The sequence below is a fragment of the Aspergillus terreus genome, genomic scaffold, assembly GCF_000149615.1.
Source record: "Aspergillus terreus NIH2624 scaffold_15 genomic scaffold, whole genome shotgun sequence".
NCBI lineage: Eukaryota > Fungi > Ascomycota > Eurotiomycetes > Eurotiales > Aspergillaceae > Aspergillus > Aspergillus terreus.
Window position 1 is genome coordinate 1,159,099 of NT_165938.1, and position 12,150 is coordinate 1,171,248.

At 46.5% G+C, this 12,150-nt stretch overlaps 3 protein-coding genes across 3 annotated transcripts; 2 read left to right on the forward strand and 1 right to left on the reverse strand.

The window, feature by feature from the left end:
- Nucleotides 1-2,239: 2,239 nt before the first annotated feature.
- Nucleotides 2,240-4,393, reverse strand: ATEG_09901 (sugar phosphate isomerase/epimerase family protein; the record flags this gene model as incomplete). Its single annotated transcript, XM_001218522.1, has 6 exons — nucleotides 2,240-2,280; nucleotides 2,317-2,329; nucleotides 2,752-2,798; nucleotides 2,990-3,030; nucleotides 3,158-3,268; nucleotides 3,537-4,393. The coding sequence occupies 6 exons, from the start codon at nucleotides 4,391-4,393 to the stop codon at nucleotides 2,240-2,242; spliced, it is 1,110 nt and encodes a 369-aa protein (XP_001218523.1).
- A 1,588-nt stretch (nucleotides 4,394-5,981) lies between these two features.
- On the forward strand, nucleotides 5,982-8,465 carry ATEG_09902 (putative NRPS-like enzyme; the record flags this gene model as incomplete). The annotated part of the gene is made up of 3 exons (XM_001218523.1): nucleotides 5,982-6,527; nucleotides 6,594-6,696; nucleotides 6,892-8,465. The coding sequence occupies 3 exons, from the start codon at nucleotides 5,982-5,984 to the stop codon at nucleotides 8,463-8,465; spliced, it is 2,223 nt and encodes a 740-aa protein (XP_001218524.1).
- A 2,218-nt stretch (nucleotides 8,466-10,683) lies between these two features.
- On the forward strand, nucleotides 10,684-11,236 carry ATEG_09903 (uncharacterized protein; the record flags this gene model as incomplete). Its single annotated transcript, XM_001218524.1, has 3 exons — nucleotides 10,684-10,785; nucleotides 10,866-11,008; nucleotides 11,092-11,236. 3 exons carry the CDS (start codon nucleotides 10,684-10,686, stop codon nucleotides 11,234-11,236), a joined length of 390 nt encoding a protein of 129 aa, XP_001218525.1.
- Between the last annotated feature and the right edge of the window lie 914 nt (nucleotides 11,237-12,150).

A 12,150-nucleotide genomic window follows, 5' to 3' on the forward strand; every position in this document is an offset into this window, starting at 1 on the left:
TGAGATAATATCGGCTGTCCTGCTTTGTCTTTATCCTATACATATTGCAAAGCATAGTTGGCTTCTACGGCCTGAAATCCTACAAAGATCTGCATAACATACTTTCTAGAAGAGAGGCCGGAAAGAGTAATGAAAATTTTACTATCTATGACCATTAATGACGATGTTGCTAACTTTTTTTCTGGCTTTGTGCAACAGCAATTCCGGAGGCTTTTACTGAAAACGACGTTGTTACATTCTAAAACAGCCCTACACCGAAGACGGCATATTAACCATGTTCTAGATTCAAATGAAGGCTTTTACACTTCTTCAGCGTGGTAAAATCATATGTCATCACCATGTAATTGTTACATGGTTCAATAGTATCTAGAACTGTCGCCGCCACATACCCTAGATATAAAGAGAGCAAAATCGGCTACAGGCACGCTATAACATAGCGATGCCAATATCCATTTTCCGGACCTGTTAAGAATCCCAAGCAGAGCAGTTATTGTTTATCAATGTATATCTCTTTGCCATTATTCTGTACGCTGGCTTCCACGGTGGTAGGAGTCTGTCTCCCTGATGCCATATCGGACCAGCAAGTACTTGCTGGTAGCCAGTGCACTGTATCATTTGTATATTGCGGTAGGACATTATTGAACCAGCACGGTATCGCAATTTCCACCCTCATTGCACCTAAAACAAAGCTAACCAGGAAGTGTTGTGCAGGTTTTGCAAAGGAAAAACTTTTGGAAGCTATTGAGGCTAAGAGGGACCATCCAATTTACGCCTTGGAATATCCAGAAGGCTGTGTCTTTACCTGCAACAAGCATAATGCTATTACGTTTGAAGAATACTGCGAGGCGGGATGCAAGCATACCGCGGATGGCCATGACAGATGCCACAGGGTGAAATTTTACCCAAAATCTAGCTCCTGAACAAGTCACTAATGTCTATAATAGGCGTCAGCTTTTGTGGATGATGATTAAGGAATAGTGAAAGAAGAAGACAAGGACCTTCTATGTGGAGCAATAGGCGAATTATTTTGTTCCTCCATGCTGCTTCTGTAAAGTTCCCGATTCTGCCATTCCTCGACCTATGGGCATTCCCATGCTCCCAGATCAAAAGTGTATTTATGCTACTGGATTAGTTGCTGTTCATTTCTAAAGGATGTTAATTCTGGATATTATCGTGTGATGTAAAAGACCATCAGCCTGCAATGAACATAACGTAATCTACAACCAACCAAGCTACCCGGATGTGATTCTGGCCGCACGCAAGCTAGGAAAGATATCTCAGCGTTACTGAATCAAATCGAAGCAGAATGTCTTAGGCTATTTTAATATTTTGGTCTATGGGGACTGTTTACTCTAATATAATTATTCTAGTAGAAATTACTGCATTACGGTGGCACTACTTCTTATGACCAGTTTCAATGCCTGCGCAACAGTAGACTTGCATTCGATCCAAGTTTGGGGGAGATCCATTCGAGTCTAGTGCAAGTTTACTGCAACACACACCCTAAGCTTAGATAAGTAGCCTTCTGTTTATCACTATTAAGCCGCATGAACTGAGGCTGCCACTGGGTTCTAAGCCAAGCAGATGCCACAAGTCTTTGCTAGCTCTGCCATACCTTGAGCACGAATTGCTATCATTGGCTAGGCTTATAAGTCATCACTAATCTGGAGGAGTCAGCACTCAGGTATTGGCTGAAATATGGGTAAAATGAATGGACTGAGGGGCTTTAAAGCCACAATCCGAGTGACGGTGGTCTGTTATCCAGGTTACCTTAGGAAACTTCGTTGAAGGCGGTAACCGCGAACTCCTTCATGAGAAGAATAATTAGACGACGCTTTACTGTAAACTATTATACTACTAGCATTAGCTGTAGTTGGCATAGGGCGCTACTCTCTTAAATAAATCCAGTCTATTAGGCGTTGGCAACTCCTTGATTCGCTCTAAAGCAACGCGGTTTTCGTAAAAACTAGGTTAACGCAGGTTAGTTGTGACATACACATAAAGGACGGGCCCCAGCCCGCCTGTCACATGACAGTTAGTCCTACTTAGATAGTTCCCGCTTCGGCGGCATCTTCCTCCTCCATCCAAAACTAGTCTGCCACATTAGTAGTTAATATTACATAGATTTTTTTTTTCCTTTCTTTTATTCTAATATATTAGTAGCTAAGTATTAAGTAGTACATATAAAGCTATTTTAGTCAATCTTAGTTTTATTTCATAATCGTCTCTGACTCTCTATCTAGTTGTCGAAGTAAAGTCTAGTAACTCTAGATCTGTAGCCTATATTTTACTAATTTTCTAAGAATATAATTCTACCTCTATCGGAAAACTATAAAATATTTATTAAATTTAATAACTACTACAGTATTCTTATTAATTAATAACTAGTTAAGCGCGGCCTTACTAGGCAGAACCTTCGACGATAACAATTAAACAAGCCCTGTAATAAAGAGATACTAGTAAGTCGCGACTTATTTACTGCTCAGCCCTAGATTTACTAATTAATATCTAAGCTCTAAAGTTGAATCCCTAATAAAGTAAGCTATAAGAAAACCCTTTATAAATAGCTGCCTATATAAGAAATTACGTAGTATTAACAGCAAAAATTCGCGTCTAACTTAATTTCGCAGTATTTCGTATATTTAAGACCAAGTCTGGGCAAGAGCAAAAGTATTATAGGAAATCCTTCTAGAATACCGCCAGAGCACGTGTTGTAATAAACTTCGATGGGGTCAGCCGTAATCTACTTACGTCCCACAGAGTAATTGGTGACTGACGGCTCTTTCGGATGTAAAGAGCTATATCCGCGGCAAGGGATGGACTCAACGACTCCGATATTCACTTGCTGAGGGGGTGATCCAGATCAATTTATCTTTCCGCACCTGACAGATTCATGCATAGGAGTTTTCATGAACACTCTGGAGCCTGGTCACCTGCGTCGTACGAGCACCTAAAGTTTGGCTGCCATATCATACTAAGTCCGACTGACCTGGTCCCTTACGCCGCAAAATGAGGGCATGACCGAAAGAACTTGCATAGTACATGTCAGGCTACATTATATGTCTCTTTTGTTTTGCTTTGTGTGGGAATACTACGCAAGGAGCTTCCCTTAAACTGGATCCTGTAGTTGCTGACTGCATGCGAGAAAAGGACTTACCCATCTCTATTTGCTGAGCCTGTTGGTAAAGCAATAGGAGGAAAAGCATTTATAAATCGAGCTTCCCCGCAAAGAGTCAAATCGCCATCAGGGATGTGGATAGCAAAGCGCCTGAATCATTAAGTAAAGTTCGAGAACGGTAAGGATAGTACCTACTAAAACCAGTTATGATGTCTGTTATCATACTTTCCTGAACGCTCAACATTCTCTCCATTGAATCGCAGCGTCTGTATGGCCTTTGTGTGCTTTGCCCTTAATTTCAGGCTCGGGAAGTCTAAGGAAGGCCGCCACCTTTGACCACGACAGGGATGCTCGCTCCGCATGCAACTTGGGAGTATTGAATTCTGGACCAGCCAGGGTTCACGAGAAAACTTCGTACGCCAGCCATCCAGACCACCCCATGTTGACGACCGTACGCAGCACGTCTAATACTGGGAGATAGCCGCCACGGTCCTCCTCACAGAGGAACTGTCGAGCTGCGCGAGACCAACTCATCCGAGAGGGTTGCCCGGGCACATAAAAGGGGTAACCCGGCTTAAGTGCCTCGGACAGTTTCTCTGCATCCGCCATTTGTACGACGAAGAGCTTTTCCAGATTCAGTTTCGTTGCTAAGCGTTGGAAAGATTGGTGCAGGTTGGCTACAGCTTGAGGACCGTTTCGGCCGCCCGCAACACTCGGATCAGCATACACCATACCGGTAATATTAAAGGTAACAATGGCCAACCCGAAATTGGGCCGATCCACCCGTTGTACAATGTCCCAGGAAGCCTCCCAGGTATTGATGTATGTACCCCAGGCGAAGGCTTCATATTCAAACTTGACAGGCGGGAATCGAGCAGCACCCATGGTGGTCAGCAGGCGTAGGTCCCCAGCTATAACCTCAAAATCATTGGCTATCGGAGAGTAGCCGGCAGTGGGATCCTCCGGGAGATAGTTAAACGCAATCAAGATGGTGTCACCTCCAACAATGTCTAGGATGTCCATCCACAAAGGAACGACCTCGTAGGCAATGCGGTCACGCTCTCGTCTATCAACCAGGCCCTTATAAAATTGAAGCGGCTGCAAGCTCAGGACGCGAATTTGCAACGAGTCACAGATTGCCCGTATTTCCCGCGCGGCCATGAGAAGATCATCGCGTGTTGGCTGGGCGGACATGGACCGTGCCAGCGCATCGAGATCATCATAGAAAAGTTCAATTGCTTTGAAATTGTAATAAGCGCATGCAGCAAGCTTCATATGGATGCTATAGCGCCCACTCTGCCCAAGTGATATGGTACTGATGGCTGGCTGACAAGGCATACATACTCAGGCTTCGCTTGCCTTTGCTGTATGTGTAGATTCTCGGAATCAGATATTGGAGGCGGCTCTTTTTTAGATCTGTTTCACAGTAAATATCGCCGCAGAAGCTAAGAAAAAGGGGGCTAGTGCAGTTATGTTGCAAACAACATGTTTTGCTTCCTGATGCGAAGGGAATATCCACTATCCAAGGTATCTAAATGCCTATGTATATGCCCAATATACCTAGATCTTGGTTTCTTTAGGAATATTGGAGGAGAGAAAGGATTGCTTTGATTCGTACTTTGAGTGTTGGGATAGGACACCTCATGCGTGAGAAATGGGGGCTTCAGTTCTAGAACCGGTGGAGTTAGGAAAGCCTAATGACGTTTAAGCAAGGAGAGGGCTTAATTTGGTCGATTAATTTGTAGGAGGTCCCTTCAGGGTTTGCATGGTCGATCAAAATCTAGAGCGTGAGGAACAATAGGCTAGTAATGCTGACATGCCTTCTAGACACCGAGTGTAAGCTGGGAATCTTTCCTGGGTGAAATGGTGAAGACCATGTGATTTAATCTGTAGTCTTATGCGGTCCATGAGTGTACAAACAACCACCTAAAGAAGCAAGGTCCTGAGATTTACCAAGGATAAGCCTCTAGGAGATTGCTTTGTTGGCGGACACTTATACTTCTGTTGTTAAGTGAGAACAATGAGTCTGTTTGCTTGAACACTAATGGGGCTCAGTGTATTGTTTCCTATTGTAAAAAGTCGTACATTGAGAGAAAATGGGTCACCCTACAAGAGTCTGGAGACGTAAATATCATCATTACGTCTAGACTAATTCATTGCGACAGGCCTGAGTGTGTACGCCGTAAGTTCGGCCGAGTTGGCATGGTATGTGGGATAAGGAGCAATATCACACGATATGAGACGTATATACTGAGGGGCGTAAATAATGGCTTGAACCCTAAGAATTTCCTGTACTACCGGCCTTCTCGCACAATGTGTATTGGGAAAACGAGACTGGGTGACCGCCGCATAATGACCGGCGCGTATCCATAAATTCTCTTCATCTCGTGTAATGCTATTTTCTAGACAGAATTGTGAGGTTATGTACAAGAACCCAGGGTGGCTTTTCCAGTGCTCAAGGCAAAGAAAGAAGAGATGCAAAAAGATAAGGAAAGACGGAATGAGAAAAAGGAAAAGTTAAAGGCGAGGCCTAGACCCGAAGTAAGTAAAGCAAGGGACGACTTCGGAAGCAAGCGAGACGTGTGTAAGCAAGACGTGCGTATACGGGAGTTAGCAATCTGTATCTTGGGTACTCGATCACCAGGCCAATATCACCAGTTCTAGAGCTACGTCAGGAATGTAAAGTAAAACAAAGGCTTCAATATAGGGTGAGTTACGCAGAGAGTCTTTCCTTCATAAGGCCAGAGTCGGCTACCCTTCGTTTTTTCCACTTGAATCTGGGCCCATCTTTGCATTCAGCCAACATTGTTTTGTGTTTACCACACCTCTGCCACACATGACCACTCGGAGCCAATGTCATATCATGGATCCCCTTTTGACCAATACGCCAGATCGTGCATGGGCTCGTTCCGGTGCCCCCGAAATCAGTGGCAAGAAACCGTCGGCTACATTGCGAGACTCTGTTGCTCTTCCCCTCTCCTATAGTGGAGATCAGATTCTAAGTGGCTTCACTTCGGAATATTCTGGTTGTTGCCTTGACCTTAAGGGAACATGTTTCCCTACCATTGTAGCAATCCTCAATATCAGTTGGATGGTCACTGTACGCTGCTTCTCTCCGGCCTTGGACATTTGCCTAGGTCTTCATTCGCAGCCCAGAGTCTACTTCGTCACAAGGTTAGCAAATGGGGCAGACCACCATGGCCCCGTTGTTGGCCTAAACCCTGAAGCCCCGATCAAAGATTTAGTGCGTGATATGGCTCTCGTTCATCTTAACGCGACGCGAAAAACACTAGCCGGCTACGATTCTTCCGACGATATGCCCGGGAAGTTCCTCACCACAAAGATTTGCTATGGGAAAGAATTTTCCTCCACAATAGAGGGACCTAATAAGGGTAATTTTGACATACGAGTACGTATTTTGATGATCAGTCGCAGTCTGTGAATCTCCTTCGCTAACAAGCCGTAAATTCGGCAGCAAACCAGTTCCAGGCTCTTACTGGATATCTCGCAGGCAGATGACGGACTCCAAGTCAAGCTTACTTTCTCCGTCTCTGACACTTCTAGAGAATTTGCACTTAGTATGTTGCACACATTCAACACGGCTATCCGGGCTGTCCTTTCTTCTCCGTTTCTACCTCCGAGAGAGTTAGATGTTTGCTCAAGACATGATCAACAATTGGTGCGAAAATACACTGAGAGAGTATCTACACCCTATAATGTGTTGCTGCATGATATGGCACTACAGCATGCACAACTAACCCCTGATGCTCCAGCCGTCTGTTCATGGGATGGTGACCTGACCTACAAGCAGCTGGATGATGTGACAAGTCGGCTTGGACGGTTTCTGACCAGAATGGGAGCAGGAAGAGGCACCTATGTGATCAGCTGTTTCGAAAAGTCTACATGGGCAATTGTCGCCCGCCTGGCCGTCCTGAAAGCCGGCGCCGCGTATATCTCCGTCGACGCGGCAGATCCACCGGTTTTCCTTAAGAACGTGATTCGCCGGCTGAATGCAAAAATAATGCTTGTTTCTTCAACTTACCGGGCCAGATACACCCCTTTCATCTCGTCAGTCATTCCAATAACAGCGGAAATGGTCCATGCTCTTCCCTTGGCCACCGAGATCGTCTGCCCCCTGGCAGAACCCAGCGATGCTTGCCTCGTCCTCTTTACTTCCGGAAGTACTGGAGAGCCAAAAGGAATCATCCAGGAGCATCGAGCGTATGCCACGGCCGTTCGAGATTATATTGCATTGCTCGGTCTAGGTCGGCAGAGCCGTGTGCTGCAATTCGATGATTATGCGTTTGACATTAGCAATAACGACTATTTGACCACCCTCACCGCTGGTGGATGCTGCTGCGTCCCCACGCCGGCCAAGACTATTTCCGCTCTCGTGGAGAACATCAACGCTCTCCAAGTTAACATGACTTTTCTTACCCCCACCATCGCCGCCCAGTTTTTCCCTCGTGACGTGCCAACATTGAAAACAGTCTGCATGGGTGGCGAGCCGATGTCCAACGAGCTTTTCACTCGGTGGGCCACTCGCGTGAAATTAGTGAACCAGTATGGGATGGGTGAGGCTGCCACCTTCTGCGCTTATAATGACCAAATCCAACCCGGTCAGAATGCTATTGTCGGACGCAGCGGGAGCGGGGCCATTTGGATAACAAATCCAGATTCTCCTGATCTCCTTATGCCAGTGGGCGCTGTCGGTGAGATTTTGATTGAAGGGCCTCACCTGGCCCGGGGATACCTTGACGATCTCTGCCAGCGGCCCGATGTAGGGTTCCTACCGGAGGCACCAAGCTGGCTCAGAGTCCTCCATCCATCCCGTGCAGCTACGTCAAGGTTCTATCGTTCTGGGGACCTAGGGAGATATACACACTTCGGCGCCGTGGAATATCTGGGTCGAAAAGATACCCTCCTCAAACTCAATGGGTGTCGCGTCGAATCCACAGAGGTTGAGCACATCCTCCGTAGGTCGTTGGGCCCTGGGGACACGGTTATCGTGGATGTGCTTGGCGCGGTGGATGATCCAAAAGAGCCCTTTCTGGTGGCTTTCCTGTGTTTGGCCAAGAGCAAGGCTACTCTTTCCGCTATGTCTGATGACTCGCTCAAGTTCCTCCCTGTCACGCATCACCATCCACTTAGTCGGTTGGTGCAGCGCATGAAAGCTGATGTCACGGCTACCCTGCCTGTCCACATGGTCCCACAATGTTTCATTCTCATCAGCCATGTACCCAGGACCAAGTCGAATAAGACTGACCGTCGCAAATTGCACTACCTTGCACAGAAGTGGCACTCGTCGGGGACACTGGAAAAATGTAATTCATTGGATGGCTGTTGATTTCAATCGAGTTATTTGCATATGTCAGTCTTTTCATATACCTGAGGTATGTATTCTAGCTATGGACAATGCCCCAATCACTTTGGAACAATGAGTAGGAATGAAAAACGCGCGAAATTGTCAAGAGCAGGCTAGTGTACAGCTCACTTTAGCAAGGAAATCCTTGAAGAATTGTGGCGGCAGGACGTTGTTATTAGCTACCCTCAAATATATATAAACTAGTGCGGAGCAAGCCCACCCCTGACTTTTCGCACGCCTTACACTGTTTGCCACCCCAAAGTTCAGGACTAGCAAATATGCAAATTCAGAAACATTCCAGATTAGATACACCCTAAGTCCTCCGGTTTTTACTTTTTTAGATTTCCTCCCCGTTCTTGCTTGTCTCATCCGGATAAGAAGACAACCCCATATCTGCTTTTCCTCAAAAAGTACAACATTTTAGTTGCGCGACATATTAATTCTGGGTTGTTCCTCCAGTATCTACTGGCTGACATATCATAATAGGTTTCAATATGCGTTGAAGTAGTTCTAACTAGAACATACTGCGTCATGAGAGTTGTTGATGGAGTCTACTGCATGATTTAATCACAGCTCACATTGAAGCATCTGCGGATGCATTTGTATAGGATAAAAGGGCAGAGCAACCTGTAACATGATTTAGACACACCGCAGCACTACCCTTCTAACCACTGTGCGCCAGGGTCTAGCAATGAGCAATAGTTCGCATTATTTCATCCCCAATTTTGCCGGCAAAGTTACCATCGTAACGGGTGGGCACACAGGACTGTATGTCACTTCCCCTATGTCGATTAATTATGTTCTCGCCCAGCTAGGGACAAGTTTCTCATTTCTTCAACCCCCGACAGCGGCTTCGGCACCAGCATCGAACTTGCGAAACCTGGCGCCCCGGTGTATATTGCCAGTCGCTCAGCCTCGAAGTTCAAGGCTGCGGAGTGGGATATTCTCTTCGAGTCATGGTAAACTTAAAAATTATTATTTGTGTAGTATATAGAATACAAATATATATTCAATTATTTAAATATCCATATGCAAATGTGCGGTATCTGGCGTTGGGCTTGGCCGATTTGAATAATGTACAGGGTGGGGCAATCATGTTGGCTCAGTGAGTTGTATTCGCGACTTTTGGTGTGTGTGAATGTTATTTCTGATGCTAAACGGTGTAGGCGGGGATCAAGTCTTTATTCACTTGTGTGTAGGGCTCTCCTCCTCCTCAGGCATTGCTTACTCATCGTGGAGCTCCAGAAGACGGTAGACATGGCCGAAAAGGGAAGCGTGCGTATTGTGAATATGTCCAGCGCGGGGTATGCGCGTGTGGAGGCTGTCGTGACCAATGCATCCGATCTTACTACACTTGCCATCAGTACATGGGCACTTCGCCTCAGCTCTCTGCGCTAACCCCTCCGAACTGTTCCTTTGGATCATCGATTAATGTAGGTAGTGGCTGGGAAGTCGAAACCAGATCATCCATCGAGTGACTTATGTGGGAGCGATCGTCGGGTTCTTGCCGGGGATAACAGCCCCCACCTACAGATCCCCGTGGGCAGAAACAGCCTTGCCCGGCTACGCATCTTGAACAGTGGTTCAAGTCCTGATGGGTATGAGCTCACTGATGAGGAGTTTCTGCGCGGATAGACCACGAGAACTGCCTACTGCTAGCATAGCCTAGTAGTTACCGGTCTTATTCTGGGCCCTGATTCGGAGTCTGTAAGGTGCATGAGCAGGCTGATGGCAGTGGAGTAATGGAGAGTCGAATTCGACCTACAACAAGGTACTTACTAGGGGGCCGACCGCCAGAGTACGCGCAACGTACTCGACGAAGACCAATTCACACTATACTAGGGCATTGTTTACTTTCCTACGCCTGGGTAATTGGGTTACGATGTCGACCGGCACTGCCTCACCAGGCTCTTTTCGTTGTTCAGGATTTCGTGAAGATCAATGGTCAATTGAGGAGGCTGAAACATTTGTTATGAGATTTCAGAATTTGACTCGTGGACAATCCCAGCATTCTTACGTCACGGACTGAATCATGGAGTATGCCTTGTCTGGGGGCCGTCCCGAACTCCGGATTGTATACTCCGTAAGTGCACAGAACGAGGTATAAAGCTGTCGTTGACATCCCCTTTCATTCAGTCAATCAGACAAGCAGTGCCAGCCGGCCTTGATTTCTGACTTATTAGACGGACACCCACCTAAAATGATCCCCTTCAAACAAATCCAGCTCCTCACTGCCCTGGTCGCCATAGCACCTAGTGTGCTTGCAGACTGCACTTTATCGCTCGGTTATACCCGAACCCAGGTATAACCCCTCAAGAACAAGCTTACCTACTCTACCTTACAATTGTTTTCTATAACTCTAACCATGCATCTCCGATATAGAACCCCATCGGTGGAGGCGATAACACTTACACTTGTACCGCATCGCTGGACTATGGCGATGGCCGGATGGACACTCTAGACACGGAATGTAACCATGTTACTAGAGATTCCTGCTACAACTCTCAGCTTCAGTGGAGGATTTGGTACGTGCCTCGGTACCCTCCTTGGAATATTACAACTGCATAACGCATAACGAACTCTCGGGGCGAAATTAACCGTGCTGTAGTGTCACAACCAACTCGGACTTATCAGACGGATACGTTGACTATAGCGCAGAGCACCGCGACTTTAACGAGGATGGATGCACCAAGGACAAGTGGGCTACTATTTCAGGGGATGGTGCTACAACCAAGTGTACTTTCCCCTGTTAGAGTTGAAAGGAAGTCTGCATGAGGCATTTCATAGTAGGAAATGCGAGGAAAACGTTGAAGCATTTAGATCTAGTTTCAATTCAGCATGAACAACGACCGGACCCATATGCTTTCTTGAGCGATAGTGTTTCTGTCTGTCAGTCGGGCCAATAGTATGGGTATTATATTAGATGTGAAAATGCCCTGTTTGGGAAGGAGCAGGGGATAGTTGTGTCTAAATAGATTGTGCCTTTTCTCAGGTGACATTAACAGTTGGTTCTCATAGCGACTGCCGCCGCGTGGATGTAGACAATAAGCATGCCGAAGCAGCTGCTGGATACAGTGGCATCTAGTTGCGTCAAAATGTTCTATCTTTGTCAAGGAGGGCCTTCGCGAACGCCACTCCCTTCACCGCACTGTTTCCCGCCCTTTGCTGACCCACTGACAATTAAACCGAGAGGGTGGGGAAGACTTTCACGATGTACAATACTCCGAAAGACCGATGGGAAGGACAGGAAGGCGGTAGCGAGCAATAGCGAGGAACGGGGAGGCTCCGCTTTTGGAGGATTAAGGAGGGTTTCTTTAGGTGTTGTATTATGGCAATTGCAAGCATGCAGTACAAGCCTTAATACCAAATATTTATAAGTGTTCAGGTTCGGCCAGTGGCTTTTTCATATTTCAGGTTCCATTAGGTCACTCCGGCAAGATCTTGCATCTCAGCAGTAGATGATGACGAACTGCCGGCAAACTATGGGGTCATTTTCGGTACCCAGTGCCAGGGACGACCCTTGTGAAAGTGGATTAGAGTGGAGAGTAAAAAGGAACTATGTCAAATTCCTTCTTTGATTGGGAGAGTGGGCCTGCTTAGCCAGCTCCTGGAGAGCATCTATACTAGATTATTGGAGAAGCCGATCCCGCCAAATCAAACTGTGGGT